Source organism: Xyrauchen texanus, chromosome 49 (genome assembly GCF_025860055.1).
Source record: "Xyrauchen texanus isolate HMW12.3.18 chromosome 49, RBS_HiC_50CHRs, whole genome shotgun sequence".
NCBI lineage: Eukaryota > Metazoa > Chordata > Actinopteri > Cypriniformes > Catostomidae > Xyrauchen > Xyrauchen texanus.
In genome coordinates this window covers 15,637,446-15,648,871 of record NC_068324.1, presented here as the reverse complement: position 1 = coordinate 15,648,871, position 11,426 = coordinate 15,637,446, and the positions used below count along the sequence as shown (strand labels likewise).

The 11,426-nt window shown below is 35.9% G+C and overlaps 2 protein-coding genes across 2 annotated transcripts; one reads left to right on the top strand and one right to left on the bottom strand.

Moving 5' to 3' along the window:
- The first annotated feature begins 1,010 nt into the window (after positions 1-1,010).
- LOC127640287 (40S ribosomal protein S27-like) lies at positions 1,011-2,658 on the top strand. Its single transcript, XM_052122736.1, has 3 exons — positions 1,011-1,143; positions 2,322-2,432; positions 2,630-2,658. The coding sequence occupies exons 1-3, from the start codon at positions 1,011-1,013 to the stop codon at positions 2,656-2,658; spliced, it is 273 nt and encodes a 90-aa protein (XP_051978696.1).
- Positions 2,659-3,417: 759 nt separating this feature from the next.
- Positions 3,418-9,056, bottom strand: LOC127640577 (dnaJ homolog subfamily A member 4-like). Its single transcript, XM_052123209.1, has 8 exons — positions 8,986-9,056; positions 8,543-8,690; positions 8,014-8,191; positions 7,450-7,554; positions 6,561-6,788; positions 6,249-6,479; positions 6,039-6,139; positions 3,418-4,159 (listed from the first exon to the last, which is right to left on the bottom strand). The coding sequence occupies exons 2-8, from the start codon at positions 8,672-8,674 to the stop codon at positions 3,944-3,946; spliced, it is 1,191 nt and encodes a 396-aa protein (XP_051979169.1). The 5' UTR covers positions 8,675-8,690; positions 8,986-9,056; the 3' UTR covers positions 3,418-3,943.
- Positions 9,057-11,426: the final 2,370 nt, after the last annotated feature.

Sequence of the window (11,426 nt, the reverse complement as noted above, 5' to 3'; positions counted from 1 at the left end):
GACCTATTTAATAAAAAATGTCAATGCTTTTTACATTTAGAAACAGTACTGTTTCCAGTACTGTTGAAAATTTTTATTACATAGCAAAAAAGCCACAATAATACATAAGATAAAAAAGTTAATAAATTCACATGCATTAAGCACATACATTAAATAAAGTTACTAATATAAGAATACTTAATAAATAAATAAACAAATAATGACTTTAGTGGTGCAGCCACTGAATTAACCACTAGGGGGAGAAGGTCACTGTTACTGCCAGTTGAGGTTAAATAACTGGTGCATTGTTACCCAAAGTTCGTACTTACGCTTCATAAAAAATATTGAGACAAAACATAATAGATTAATTCAGATAAGAAGAGGGCTAGTTTAATAACACCAGTTTCATTTACAAGAGTGAAGAGAAGACTCAGGAAAATAATTGCAAATAAAAAGCAACTTTGGAACAGAAAAAGAAAAGGTTAGAGTGGGCAAAGAAACACATACATTGGACAATAGATAATTGGAAAAGAGTGTTATGGATCTTAACCCCATTGAGCTTTTGTGGGATCAGCTAGACTGTAAGGTGCGTGAGAAGTGCCAGACATTACATCCACATCTATGGCAAGTGCTACAGGAAGTGTGGGGTGAAATGTCACCTGAGTATCTGGACAAACTGACAGCTGGAATGTCAAGGATCTGTAAAGCTGTCATTGCTGCATGTGGAGGATTTTTTGAGGAGAACTCTTTGAAATAGTTTAAGAAGTTATGAAAAAAACAATTCAAATTGTAATAGCCATTTTTCACGTTGTTCATGTCCTGACTATATATTGTGATCACTTGAATGGCACATGTGAATACTAGGTACTAATATCTTTCCATAAGAGCAAAATCTGAACATTATTCTAAACTTTTGGCCACCTGTGTGCGTTTGTGTATACACACACACACAGTATGTATAATGTATGTATTATATGTATGTATGTACAAGTGTGTGTATTTATATTTGGCCTAATAATATGTAACATTTTATGTATTTGTTTCTTCTGAAACAGCTGGCCAAAGAACTGCTCAACCCTTCCTTTGATTTCGAGAGAAGACAGCACAAGAAGAAGAGACTTGTGCAAAGTCCCAACTCTTACTTCATGGATGTGAAATGTCCAGGTATAAAATCTGCAGAAGAAACAACTGGATAATGTAGTAGGGGTTATATTTGACTGTATAATTTATGTTGTGTTATAGCATGAGTATGGGACCTCCCCGATATTGGAAGCTTGGTCCCACATGTCCCACATTTCAATTTTGTCTGTATTATTTTTTGTTATTATTTCTGCATCGTTTTATTTCATCGTCCTTTAAATTATATTTCCACAATAAAAAAAGTTAGTAAGAAAACACTGAACATGCGCAGCGCAACCATTTTTGGTTCTGACCAGAATGGGAAAACTCTGAGAAAAAAAACTGCAACAGAAACATTTTACTTTCCTTCTCTAGCTCCTGAGAAAAAATATACATGGTAAAAACCAGTTACAGGTGACTCTAAATAAGGAGAGTGCAGGATATGCCACCGAAGTTTTACGGACAGCTCTGCTGAAGCACTTCAGTCACCCAAACATGACAGCTCTGATATCTTTGGCTTTGAGCATTCCTGTCACCAACGCGTTCGTGGAGAGGGTGTTGACCGCTGCGTGGACAGAGACAAGGAACCGAGTGGCTGTGGACCTCATAAAAAGTAAACTCCTGGTGAAAGGAGACAGACACGTAATGAATGAGAAGGCTCTACTCAAAGCTGCCAGATCAGACAAAAAATATAAATTTAAGATGCACTGAATCCGGTAAGAACGCATTTAATCTTTCTAGTCTGTCCTAATGGAATTTGTGTGCTGTTTTGGAAATGTGTTTTTTAATGGTTAGATTATTATTTTCACTTTATTATTTTTAGGTTGAATAGGTCCGTGCTGTTAATATTAGTTTATATCATAGACCTTATGCCAAACTGAGTGACGTTCACAGTGCCGGTCAGTGCCTATAATCGATTTAAAGCATGTTAACATCGCTGTAAAAAGACATCTAATGTAAAATCAATATTTATTCACCTTGTACAATAATAGTAAATTATCTCTCCCTCATGTCCCGCATTGTCCTGCAAAATCAGGTCTGCTGACCTGCAATAGAGCATTAGCCAGGTGGTCACCCTAGATGTTAATAGTGATTTTTTTTGTTGTTGTAGCAAATACAGTCACATTTCTTGTAAGTGCTACTTGGTTGAAGAACATGAATGATTCTGTGTCTTACAAAAAATATAATTCTGAATATGTGTTCTCTTTTTGTTCACTGTTTAGGTTGTTATAAGATCACAGCAGTGTTTAGTCATGCACAGACAGTAGTGCTGTGTGTTGGGTGTTCAACTGTGCTGTGCCAGCCCACAGGAGGGAAAGCCAGGCTCACTGAGGGTTTGTATATGTGGTGTTACACACGTTGCATCTACTCTGGGTTACCACTAAAGTCAGAGATTTGTAGTTGTAGCATTAGAATTAATTACAAATGAATATCATTATATCTTCTGCAATGTCTCACACTGCTCTGCTGTAGTTCATGTGGTGGTGAAGCCTGAAGCTAAGTGACATCTTTTCTTTTCCATTTGGTATAGGTGGTTCTTTCAGAAGAAAGCAACACTGAGAAGAATGGAAATTGGAAAAGTAATAATGCTTTGAATACAAAGAAATTGTGCTGTTTAATGCCTTACCTTTTCATTGATTACAATGAATGAACATTAAATGCGATTAGGAACAGTACCTGGCAGGTTCTTTCTACCATGTTATCAGTTTGATTTTCAGAATAGAATTTCTTCTGCATAAAAGCACTGGCTTAAACTATATTCTTACGGTGACCTTTGCACTTCTTATTCACTCAATAATTGGCCCTTATAGCCACATATGCAATTCGTAACATCTCTATTTTAAGGTTGCAAAGATTTTGAAGACCATTTATTTTGAGGATATTGTTAAATCTATCTTTCATTGGGTTTCTGATGTGAAATTAAGTAGAAAACAATAGTGATGACAGGGAGGAGGATGCACACCTGGTGCAGAGTTGCCCAATCATAGAGCTAAAGGAGACTGGGATGCCAGAGAGAGAGAGAGACACACACACACACAGAGCTGTGTGTGTGCCAGCGTCTATTGTTATGTTTAAGTTCAGCATTTGTGTTGATTAAAGTCTTTTTAATTGTTAATCTGGTCCCCGCTTCCTCCTCTCCCAAACCTTGTTACAAATAGATTTAGATGTTTATAGCAAATCTCACCCTGGTGATATGCATTAAGATTGTAGATTGTTTTGTGCATAGACAGGCAAAATTTAGCCTTTTCTACATTCAGCCCATTGCATTCAGCTTGATAATGTATACTAACATTAATGAGAAAGGAAGGAAATGTTTTATTTGTGAAAAACAGAACAATTTTAGGAGAATTAAACTTAACATGGTAAACATGTATTAAACCAACACCTAAGAAAGTGTACAAATAGAAAATTTCAACTGGAATTTTTCATGTCAGACAAAAAAAAGTGCAGTTTACACATGACACACTTGCACATCTACTGAAACGTAAAAGGTACTGCATCATGTACTCATTCACAGACTGATTAATTTGCAAGCAAAAATTAACAATGCAGTTACTATTAAATTCAGTTCTTAAGTGGATTACCATCCAGATTTTCATCCAAAATATTTGCAATAATTCAATGTACTTATAATATGCATTTTTGGTGGTAATTGCTTGATATCCCAGGTTCTTTCTTGCAAGATGCTTCAAAACAAACATGGCAAGAAAATGGTCCATCTCTTAAGGCTTTGGTATTGGGGGAATTCATCGCCAGTGATTGCATTTAACTGTCCTATCTTTCAGTGTACATTTGCTGTCATTTTAGAAAAATGCTGCACAAATAATCCCATTAAATATGACATTCACTGAGTCTGGCATTGGACTCCACCCTGCCTGGGGCCTTCATCTTCGTCATAGGCTTCACCACTGTAGTTTCTCTTTTGGCTTTCATAGTCTATTTCACAGAGGTCAACCTCTTCCATATCATCCAACACCATGGCATGATCTCTCATTGGAAGTAGCTTCTCCAGGTCAGGCAGCATGTGCTCAGGTAGCCAATGTTTATTTGGGAACTCAATCTGAGGGAACAGAAGTGCTTCTGTGAGATGTGATATTTCCAACGCAAGATAACTTCCACAGACACAAATACTGTCAAAAAGCTCCAAAAAGTAATCCATATCTTCAGAGAAACAGATCAATAATTAAGTCACTTTCCTAAAAATTCCCACCTTTGACCAGCCCTGACCAGTAGGTGGCGATATGCACGAAGAATGCTGATGACCAAAAAACAAAAGCAGAATGGAAAAGTGGAGATTTATATTAAAAAAGGGACTTAAATATTGATCCGTTTCTCACCCATGCCCATAATATTCCTTCTGAAGACATTGATTAAACCACTGAAGTCTTATGGATGACTTATGCTGCCTTTGTGTTTTTTGGACCTTCAAAGTTTTGGACACCATTCACTTGCATTGTATGGACCTACAGAGTTTGGATATTCTAAATATCTTAATTTGTGTTCAGCAGAAAAAAGAAAGTCATACACATCCTGGATGGCATGAGGGTGAGTAAATTATGAGAGAATTATAATATTTGGGTGAACAAGCAAGAATGCAGTTTATAATTTAGCCATCTTTTAAATGTGTTTTACTGTTTTTACAAGCCTAAATAAATAAATTTAATTAAAACAAATTAATCCTTAAACTATTTGTAGTAAGTAATTGGACATTTCAGGTGGAAGGTGGGGACAGGATTTATGCTGTCTGGACAATTGACTGCTCTCTTAATTAGATAAATTTTCTGCCATGTAATTCAGTCAGAGCTCACAGGCTCAAAGTCTAAAAGAAGGAAATGGATTAAAGAAAATGATTTTAACTAGGATAAGGATGAATCATGTAAATAATATAACTAAAAGTGCAAGCATATGTGGAGAGATGTAGTCCTCAAGACAAGAGTTTTAGCACCAGTACACAATGCGTTCAGTTGTTCTAATTGGGAGTACAGCAGATTACTACTTTTTGCCATGTTTTGTTAATGAATACAAGTGCAGATGTCTTAAACATTATTTAGGTTGATGAATGAATACAAGTAATTATCTCAAACAAAACAAAAAAGTCATAAAATTCCATTAAATTGAATTAAGTTTTTAAAATAAACTGAGGTTTTATTCATTTAATTTTGTTTAAGATTACTCAATTAAATTTAATGGAAGTTTGTTCTTAAATTGAAATGTGTAAATCTGAAATATAGGCAAGTTTTTGGAGTGTGCGCTCCAGAGGATCATTTGATTAGACATTTATTAAACAAAATATTTTTTAGATTTCGCTTTGTTAATTTTGTATATTTTTGCCATATTTTAAAGTGCTGAAATGCCACAATTTCAGACACATGTACAGGCAAGGGATAAAGTAGTGTCTTCTGGCTGTAGCCTCTGCTTCACAACAGTTACCAGAAAGTGAACCTATATCATGCACTCTGCTTTAGGAGGTGTTTAGGTTCCTGTGGTTTGCAAGCCCAGAGACTCTTTAGCAGAGATGGGTCACTTCTATTAAAATAAATGGGAGAAATTGGAACACTCAACAGATGTAGAAAGGAAGTTCCGCCTTTAGGGTAAAAGAGCCAATCACCTTTTAGATACAGACATCACCTGTCAATCGAGACAGGCAACTCGAGAACATGCATGTGCATTAACTTTACAAGATGGTAAATGATTAGCATAATCTGAGGTAAAGAAGCACAATTTATGATACCAGTGTAGTCAGATTTTACTGCTGATTTGAAATATGTTAACTGATCGTAATCTTGACCAACCGTTTTGAATTATTTTGGTCTTTCTCTATTCAAGTAGATAGAAGCTGCACTGGCATGCCACTTGTTTACATAGAAAAATTATCATACAAGAAAATGTAACAAAGTACATAGCATGATTACTTACATGGCCAGTCTATTAGCCCTTACCTCAAACTGTATGATAAGAAGACCTTTCTCATAAGGGTCTCTGTGCACAGGCATGCCCTCATTATGAATACATTTAAATTCATTCGGTTTTATTACTTGACCTAAAAAAAGACAACATTAAATATGTTATTAACTGACTATAAATCTAATTATCAAGCATGCAAATTCAATTAACTTTTCTACATGAATAACTAACTGCATTGAAAATACCTGGAGATGAGTGGATAAGGAGTGTTCTACCGTCAAGCAAATGGATTGTCTTCTTAAACCCACAAAGGGCCTCTACCAGCTTGATTTTCATCTTCATCATCAGGTTGTCATCCTGCCTTTGGAAGACAGGGTGCTCTTTCAGGTCCAGTACGATTATGACATCGCCAGGTTCCAGTCCAGGTTCTTGATCTCCTTCTCCATGGAACGTGATTTTCTGGCCATCCTTCATGCCTGTGACAAAGACAACCATTAGTATACTCCTGGAACACTAACTTTGAAGCAGTGGAACCTGAAGTGTCTAGGCCTACCTACCTTTGTCAACGTGTACTTCAAGAATCTTCTTCTTGCGTTCTACTTTGTGTCCATTGCAGTTCTTGCAGCGGTCCTTGGAGTTGAATTTCTCTCCCTGTCCTTGGCAGTCTGAACACATGCTTTGAATTTGCTGGATCATTCCAGGTCTGATCTGTTGGACGTGGACCTGCACCCCGCTTCCTTTGCATGTTGAGCATTTTTCAAGTGCGCCCTTTTTGCCTCCATAACCTGCGAGACAGGCCGCTTACATCTTAGATGGACAAAAATATGAAGCATGTTTCCCATTAAAGGAATATCAAATACAAGTTAAGCTTAATCAACAGCATTTGTGCATAGTGTTGATTACCACAAATCATTTTTAATCCTCCCTCATTTATTAAAAAGGCAGTCACATTGAGGCACTTACCAGCACAATGGAAGTGAATGGGGCCAATCCGTAAACTTTAAAATACATACAGTTTCACAAGTTTCACCACAAGATAAAAACAATATCGGTGTTAACATGATTTAGAGTGATAAACTTGCTTACTAACTTTATCTGTGTAAAGTTAAATCCAGCACAGGTTTTTGTTGTCATGGCAACAATTTTTTAATATCGGATATAATGTTATACAGATAAGGCTAGTAAAGAATTGTATCACACTAAAATTATATTAACATGTATAATGTTCTTGTGGGTATACTTTTGAAACTGCATGTATTAGCATTTATGGACTGGCCCCATTCGTTTACATTGCAAGTGCCTCACTTTAACTGCATTTATTTCTTTTAAGGATGGATGAGTCAAAATTATTTTTGTGGAACTCAACATTATTCCAAAGTTGTTAATTGAGCTTACCTCGTATTGAACCGGGAATCTTCTCATTAAATGGACAAGTACCAATCTTACCATCACATTTCTCACAGATAACATTCTTCTGAAGACCTAGTTTTCTTGTTGAGCCATTGTACAGTTCTTCCAGTGTGACCCCAAGCTGATGAACAACATTCTTGACTGTAAAAGGGAAAATAGCAACATTTAAGCTCCCAACAAACTGGATATGAACCAATTTGTGGATCTGGAAACTTGATAATCATTATTTCATCATTTCAAATTTCAGAAAAGCCATAATGTCATATGAGATTTGCGCCATATTTGTTATATATGCTACCTGAAGTTGTTTACTGTACTACTGTGGAATCTGCTGTATTGCACTGTTGAGATATAAAGTATAATTGTGATGTAACCATATGAAGCTCATTCTTAGGTAACCTTAAATATATTTTTACAGAGTGTGAATGCCACAAAAGATTAGGCATATAAGAATTCTACTGATTTGTACACAAGGCAATAACCCACAAAAGTTCTCACACAAAAGTGTGATATTTGTATTGAGACAGCAGTGCTTCGGTCTTATGACCTTTGTTGGGCTCTAGGCCAAATGCCACCTGGTGTAATAAACATGTGGCTCACCTTTTCTTTCTCTCTGCGTTCTGCCTCCACCACCAAAGAACATGTTGAAAATGTCCATGGGCGATGAGCCCCCTCCTCCAACGCCTCCCTCCTTGATAGCTTGTTCACCACCTTGGTCATACAATTCCCGCTTTTTAGGATCTGACAGGACCTCATAGGCTTGTGATATGATTTTGAACTGGGGAGCAAAAAAGACTGCCATTACAATCCCATTTTAACAAAATATAATGCATGCATAATGCTTATTTAATGCATGCAAAAGAAAACAAGCATTTCCAACTGCTCCTTTGAATTGTACATTGAAAATATTTAAAAAAAATTACAGCATGAACTATTTCATTTCACATGCATGTAATAAATGTCACAAAATCTCAAATGTAATACTTAGAAATTCCTCCAGCAATCCGCTCCAGTTTGGCGGAGCTCTCGGGACACTTCCAGAAAGTTCCTTTCATTTTTGCCGCTGTTATTTACAAGACAACGCGAAACATGATATGTGTTGACTGGACTCAGCAGCACCTCCACTTACTTTCTCGCCTTCATTCGCGTTCTTATCCGGATGATATTTCAACGCCAGTTTCCGATATGCCTTTTTGAGCTCGTCCAGCGAGGCTTTGGGACTGACGCCGAGCAGATCATAGTAACCGGTTTCTCGAACCATCTTTGTTAGGGCTCAACTACAGTACACAGAAACAACACATCAACAGTCAATCCTGCCCACTACCACAACAAAACATAATTTAAAGCTTAACCATATATATTAACGCCAGCAGACATATATATATAAATGGTGAATTCAACAATGTTAGAGTAGGTTTGTTGTCGGTAGCGCTCACTTTCTAATAACGACATTGCGATTTTTACACAACGTTCCTTAAAACTATTAGTTATATTTGTATTTAAGTTGAGATAACACTTCAAGTAACGTATCACGGTTGTTTTAGTAAGTGTCGAGCGTGTGATAATACTCACACAATTTTAAGAAGAGCAAAAGCCGGTTCGCTGTTTTCTCGGGTTAGTCTCTTCCCGTTTGACTGTAGTTCTGCTGACTGAACGCAACGTGCGCTGTCTGAATTATATAAGGTGCGACGCTCCAGAACGTTCTCGAGAAATTTCTAGGCGCGAGGAGGACTGCAGGTGGGAGCAGAGAGTAGGACAAGCGGCGTGAGCTGCTTCTCATGGCTTTTGAAGCAAAACTGTCAATAATTTGCACTTTATCTAAACGGTTATGGGTGTTGCCAAACTTGTTATAATAGATTTGCCTGATTCATGATTTTTAAAATTCCGATAGCGCATGAAGGCTGCCATGTTCATAACAGTTGTCAGTGGAATGCGCTGTTTTGGTGTTGTTTTTAACAACCGTTTCTGCTCTAAATAAAGCTCATTAGGTATCTTTGGGGTGCAGGTTTTTGGAATGAATGGGCGTAGCTAATTCGACGGCTCAGCCTTGTGGAAATAGAATGGCTAAAATCACTTACGACACCAAAGGCTTTTGAACATGCTGCTTGATCACTGATGCTCAGTCCTGAGAAGGCCATCTGTGCCCAAATAATCATCCTGTTTTTAATTAGAAGCTGTTTTAGCTCTGTTTTTAATGCCATTTTGCTATAATAAAAAAAAGGTGTTTTGTTGAAAGACACCATCAGGGTGCTTTAGTGTTCGCTTTGATGACGTTTCTTTAGTTATTAAGTTCACTTAGTTTCTAAATGTTTCAACATCTTATAAATTGGACCAACTATTTGGAACCTTGGTGGGGCTGACAAATGGCCTTAAGAAGATGTATCTCTGCTTAATATAGATTTTTTTTTTTTACATAATTTTCAAGAAAATAAAAAATTATGGACAGCTGCTTATTGATCTTAACCTATTTTTAATATTTTAGTTATTTCAACTTATCATGTTTGCCACGATTACCCAGGTGACCACTAGGGGTCACAATGTATGTTTGTTTCTTTCCTGTCTTATGTTTTGATTATAGGTTTTCTTGTCATGCGAAAAACAATTATTATAACTATTTCGGAGGGTGGGCTCAACGTTCTTGATTTCAGTACTCTTAACACCATTTTTAAAATCAACTGGATAAAACATTGCTTGGCCCATAATAATTCTATATGGTTTTATATCCCCAATTTGTTTTTGAAAAGTGTGGTGGGTTAAACTTTTTATTATCATGTGACTTTAAATGTAGTAAACTTCCCATAAAATTATCTAATTTTCACAAGCAATCACTAGATGCATGGAAAATAGCCTTTAAACATAATTTCTCCCCTCACACATGTATAATATGGAACAACCAACATATATTAGGCCTATCTAAAAGAAAAAGTATATATAAAAAAGAATGGTTTGAGAAGGGAATTATTTTTATTTCCGACTTATTAAATTGTAATGGTGAGATCTATATCAACAATTTCTTGCTCTTTCAGGGATTGAATCTGCATGTAGAGATTACCATATGGGTGTTAAAAACATGTCCATAAAATTGCTTCAGCTTGTGAAAGCGCATCTCAGTTACAACTCAGTGTTGCGGCAGACTCCTAAACTTGTTATTGGAGGTGTTAATATTTTGGATATGAAGTGTAATAATTCTTACATCAGAAAGTGTCTTAATCAAGATATCAGATGCTACCCTAAAGCAATTCTGAAATGGAAACAATTTTTTTCTTCTATACCCTCTTCTGAGATAATCTGGTCTGCTAGTAATACATTTTTACTGCCAAATAAGGTCAAGGAAACTCATTTCAAAATACTACACAGGTATTATCCCTGTAATGCATTTCTTAATAAGTTTAAAAAAGACTTCTCATCACAATGTTGTTTTTGTAATCTTGAATCTGAAACTGTCATTCATTTATTTTGTAATTGTAAATACTCTGAAGACTTTTTGAAGCAGGTATCTATGATGATTTTTGATGCATTCTACAAAATAATAAGAATAGATGAGGCTATGATCTTCTTCTTGGATTGTAATACTGGCTCAGATATAATTGATAACACATTAAAGTTAATAATTCTTCTCGGGAAGTTTCATATACATAAAGCTAAAGTAATGTCACCCTCATTTAATTTCTTTTGTAAAGATCTTAAAATATTTTATGACTCATTGAAGTCAATCACTAGAAATAAGAAGTGCATAAAAACATCTCATATTTTGAAAAAAATTGTCTGTAGAATTTAATGTTTTACTCTGTATAATGTAAGATCTGTTTTATGTTTCCCCCAATATCTGTTTGTCTTATGTTTGATGTTAAATGTCATTGTAAGCTTTTATGAAAGTTGAATAATAAAAAAAAGTTTTCTTGTCATTGTTTCATTGGTTCCTGTGATTATTAGTCACAGGTGTAGGCCTACCTGTTTCCTCGTTTCCCCGTTCTTTGTCAGTTTTTACCATTAATGGATGTAACGTTTTTTTA

Excerpts from the sequence above, each read along its gene's own strand:
- LOC127640287 (XM_052122736.1), top strand. The coding sequence starts at position 1,011 with ATGTATTTGTTTCTTCTGAAACAGCTGGCCAAAGAACTGCTCAACCCT. Across the intron at positions 1,144-2,321 it reads CATGGATGTGAAATGTCCAG|GTTGTTATAAGATCACAGCA; the intron begins GTATAAAATCTG and ends TTCACTGTTTAG. Across the intron at positions 2,433-2,629 it reads GAAAGCCAGGCTCACTGAGG|GTGGTTCTTTCAGAAGAAAG; the intron begins GTTTGTATATGT and ends CATTTGGTATAG.
- LOC127640577 (XM_052123209.1), bottom strand. The coding sequence starts at position 8,674 with ATGGTTCGAGAAACCGGTTACTATGATCTGCTCGGCGTCAGTCCCAAA. Across the intron at positions 6,480-6,560 it reads TGAAGTACACGTTGACAAAG|GCATGAAGGATGGCCAGAAA; the intron begins GTAGGTAGGCCT and ends TCTTTGTCACAG. Across the intron at positions 4,160-6,038 it reads TTCTTATCATACAGTTTGAG|ATTGAGTTCCCAAATAAACA; the intron begins GTAAGGGCTAAT and ends CTGTTCCCTCAG.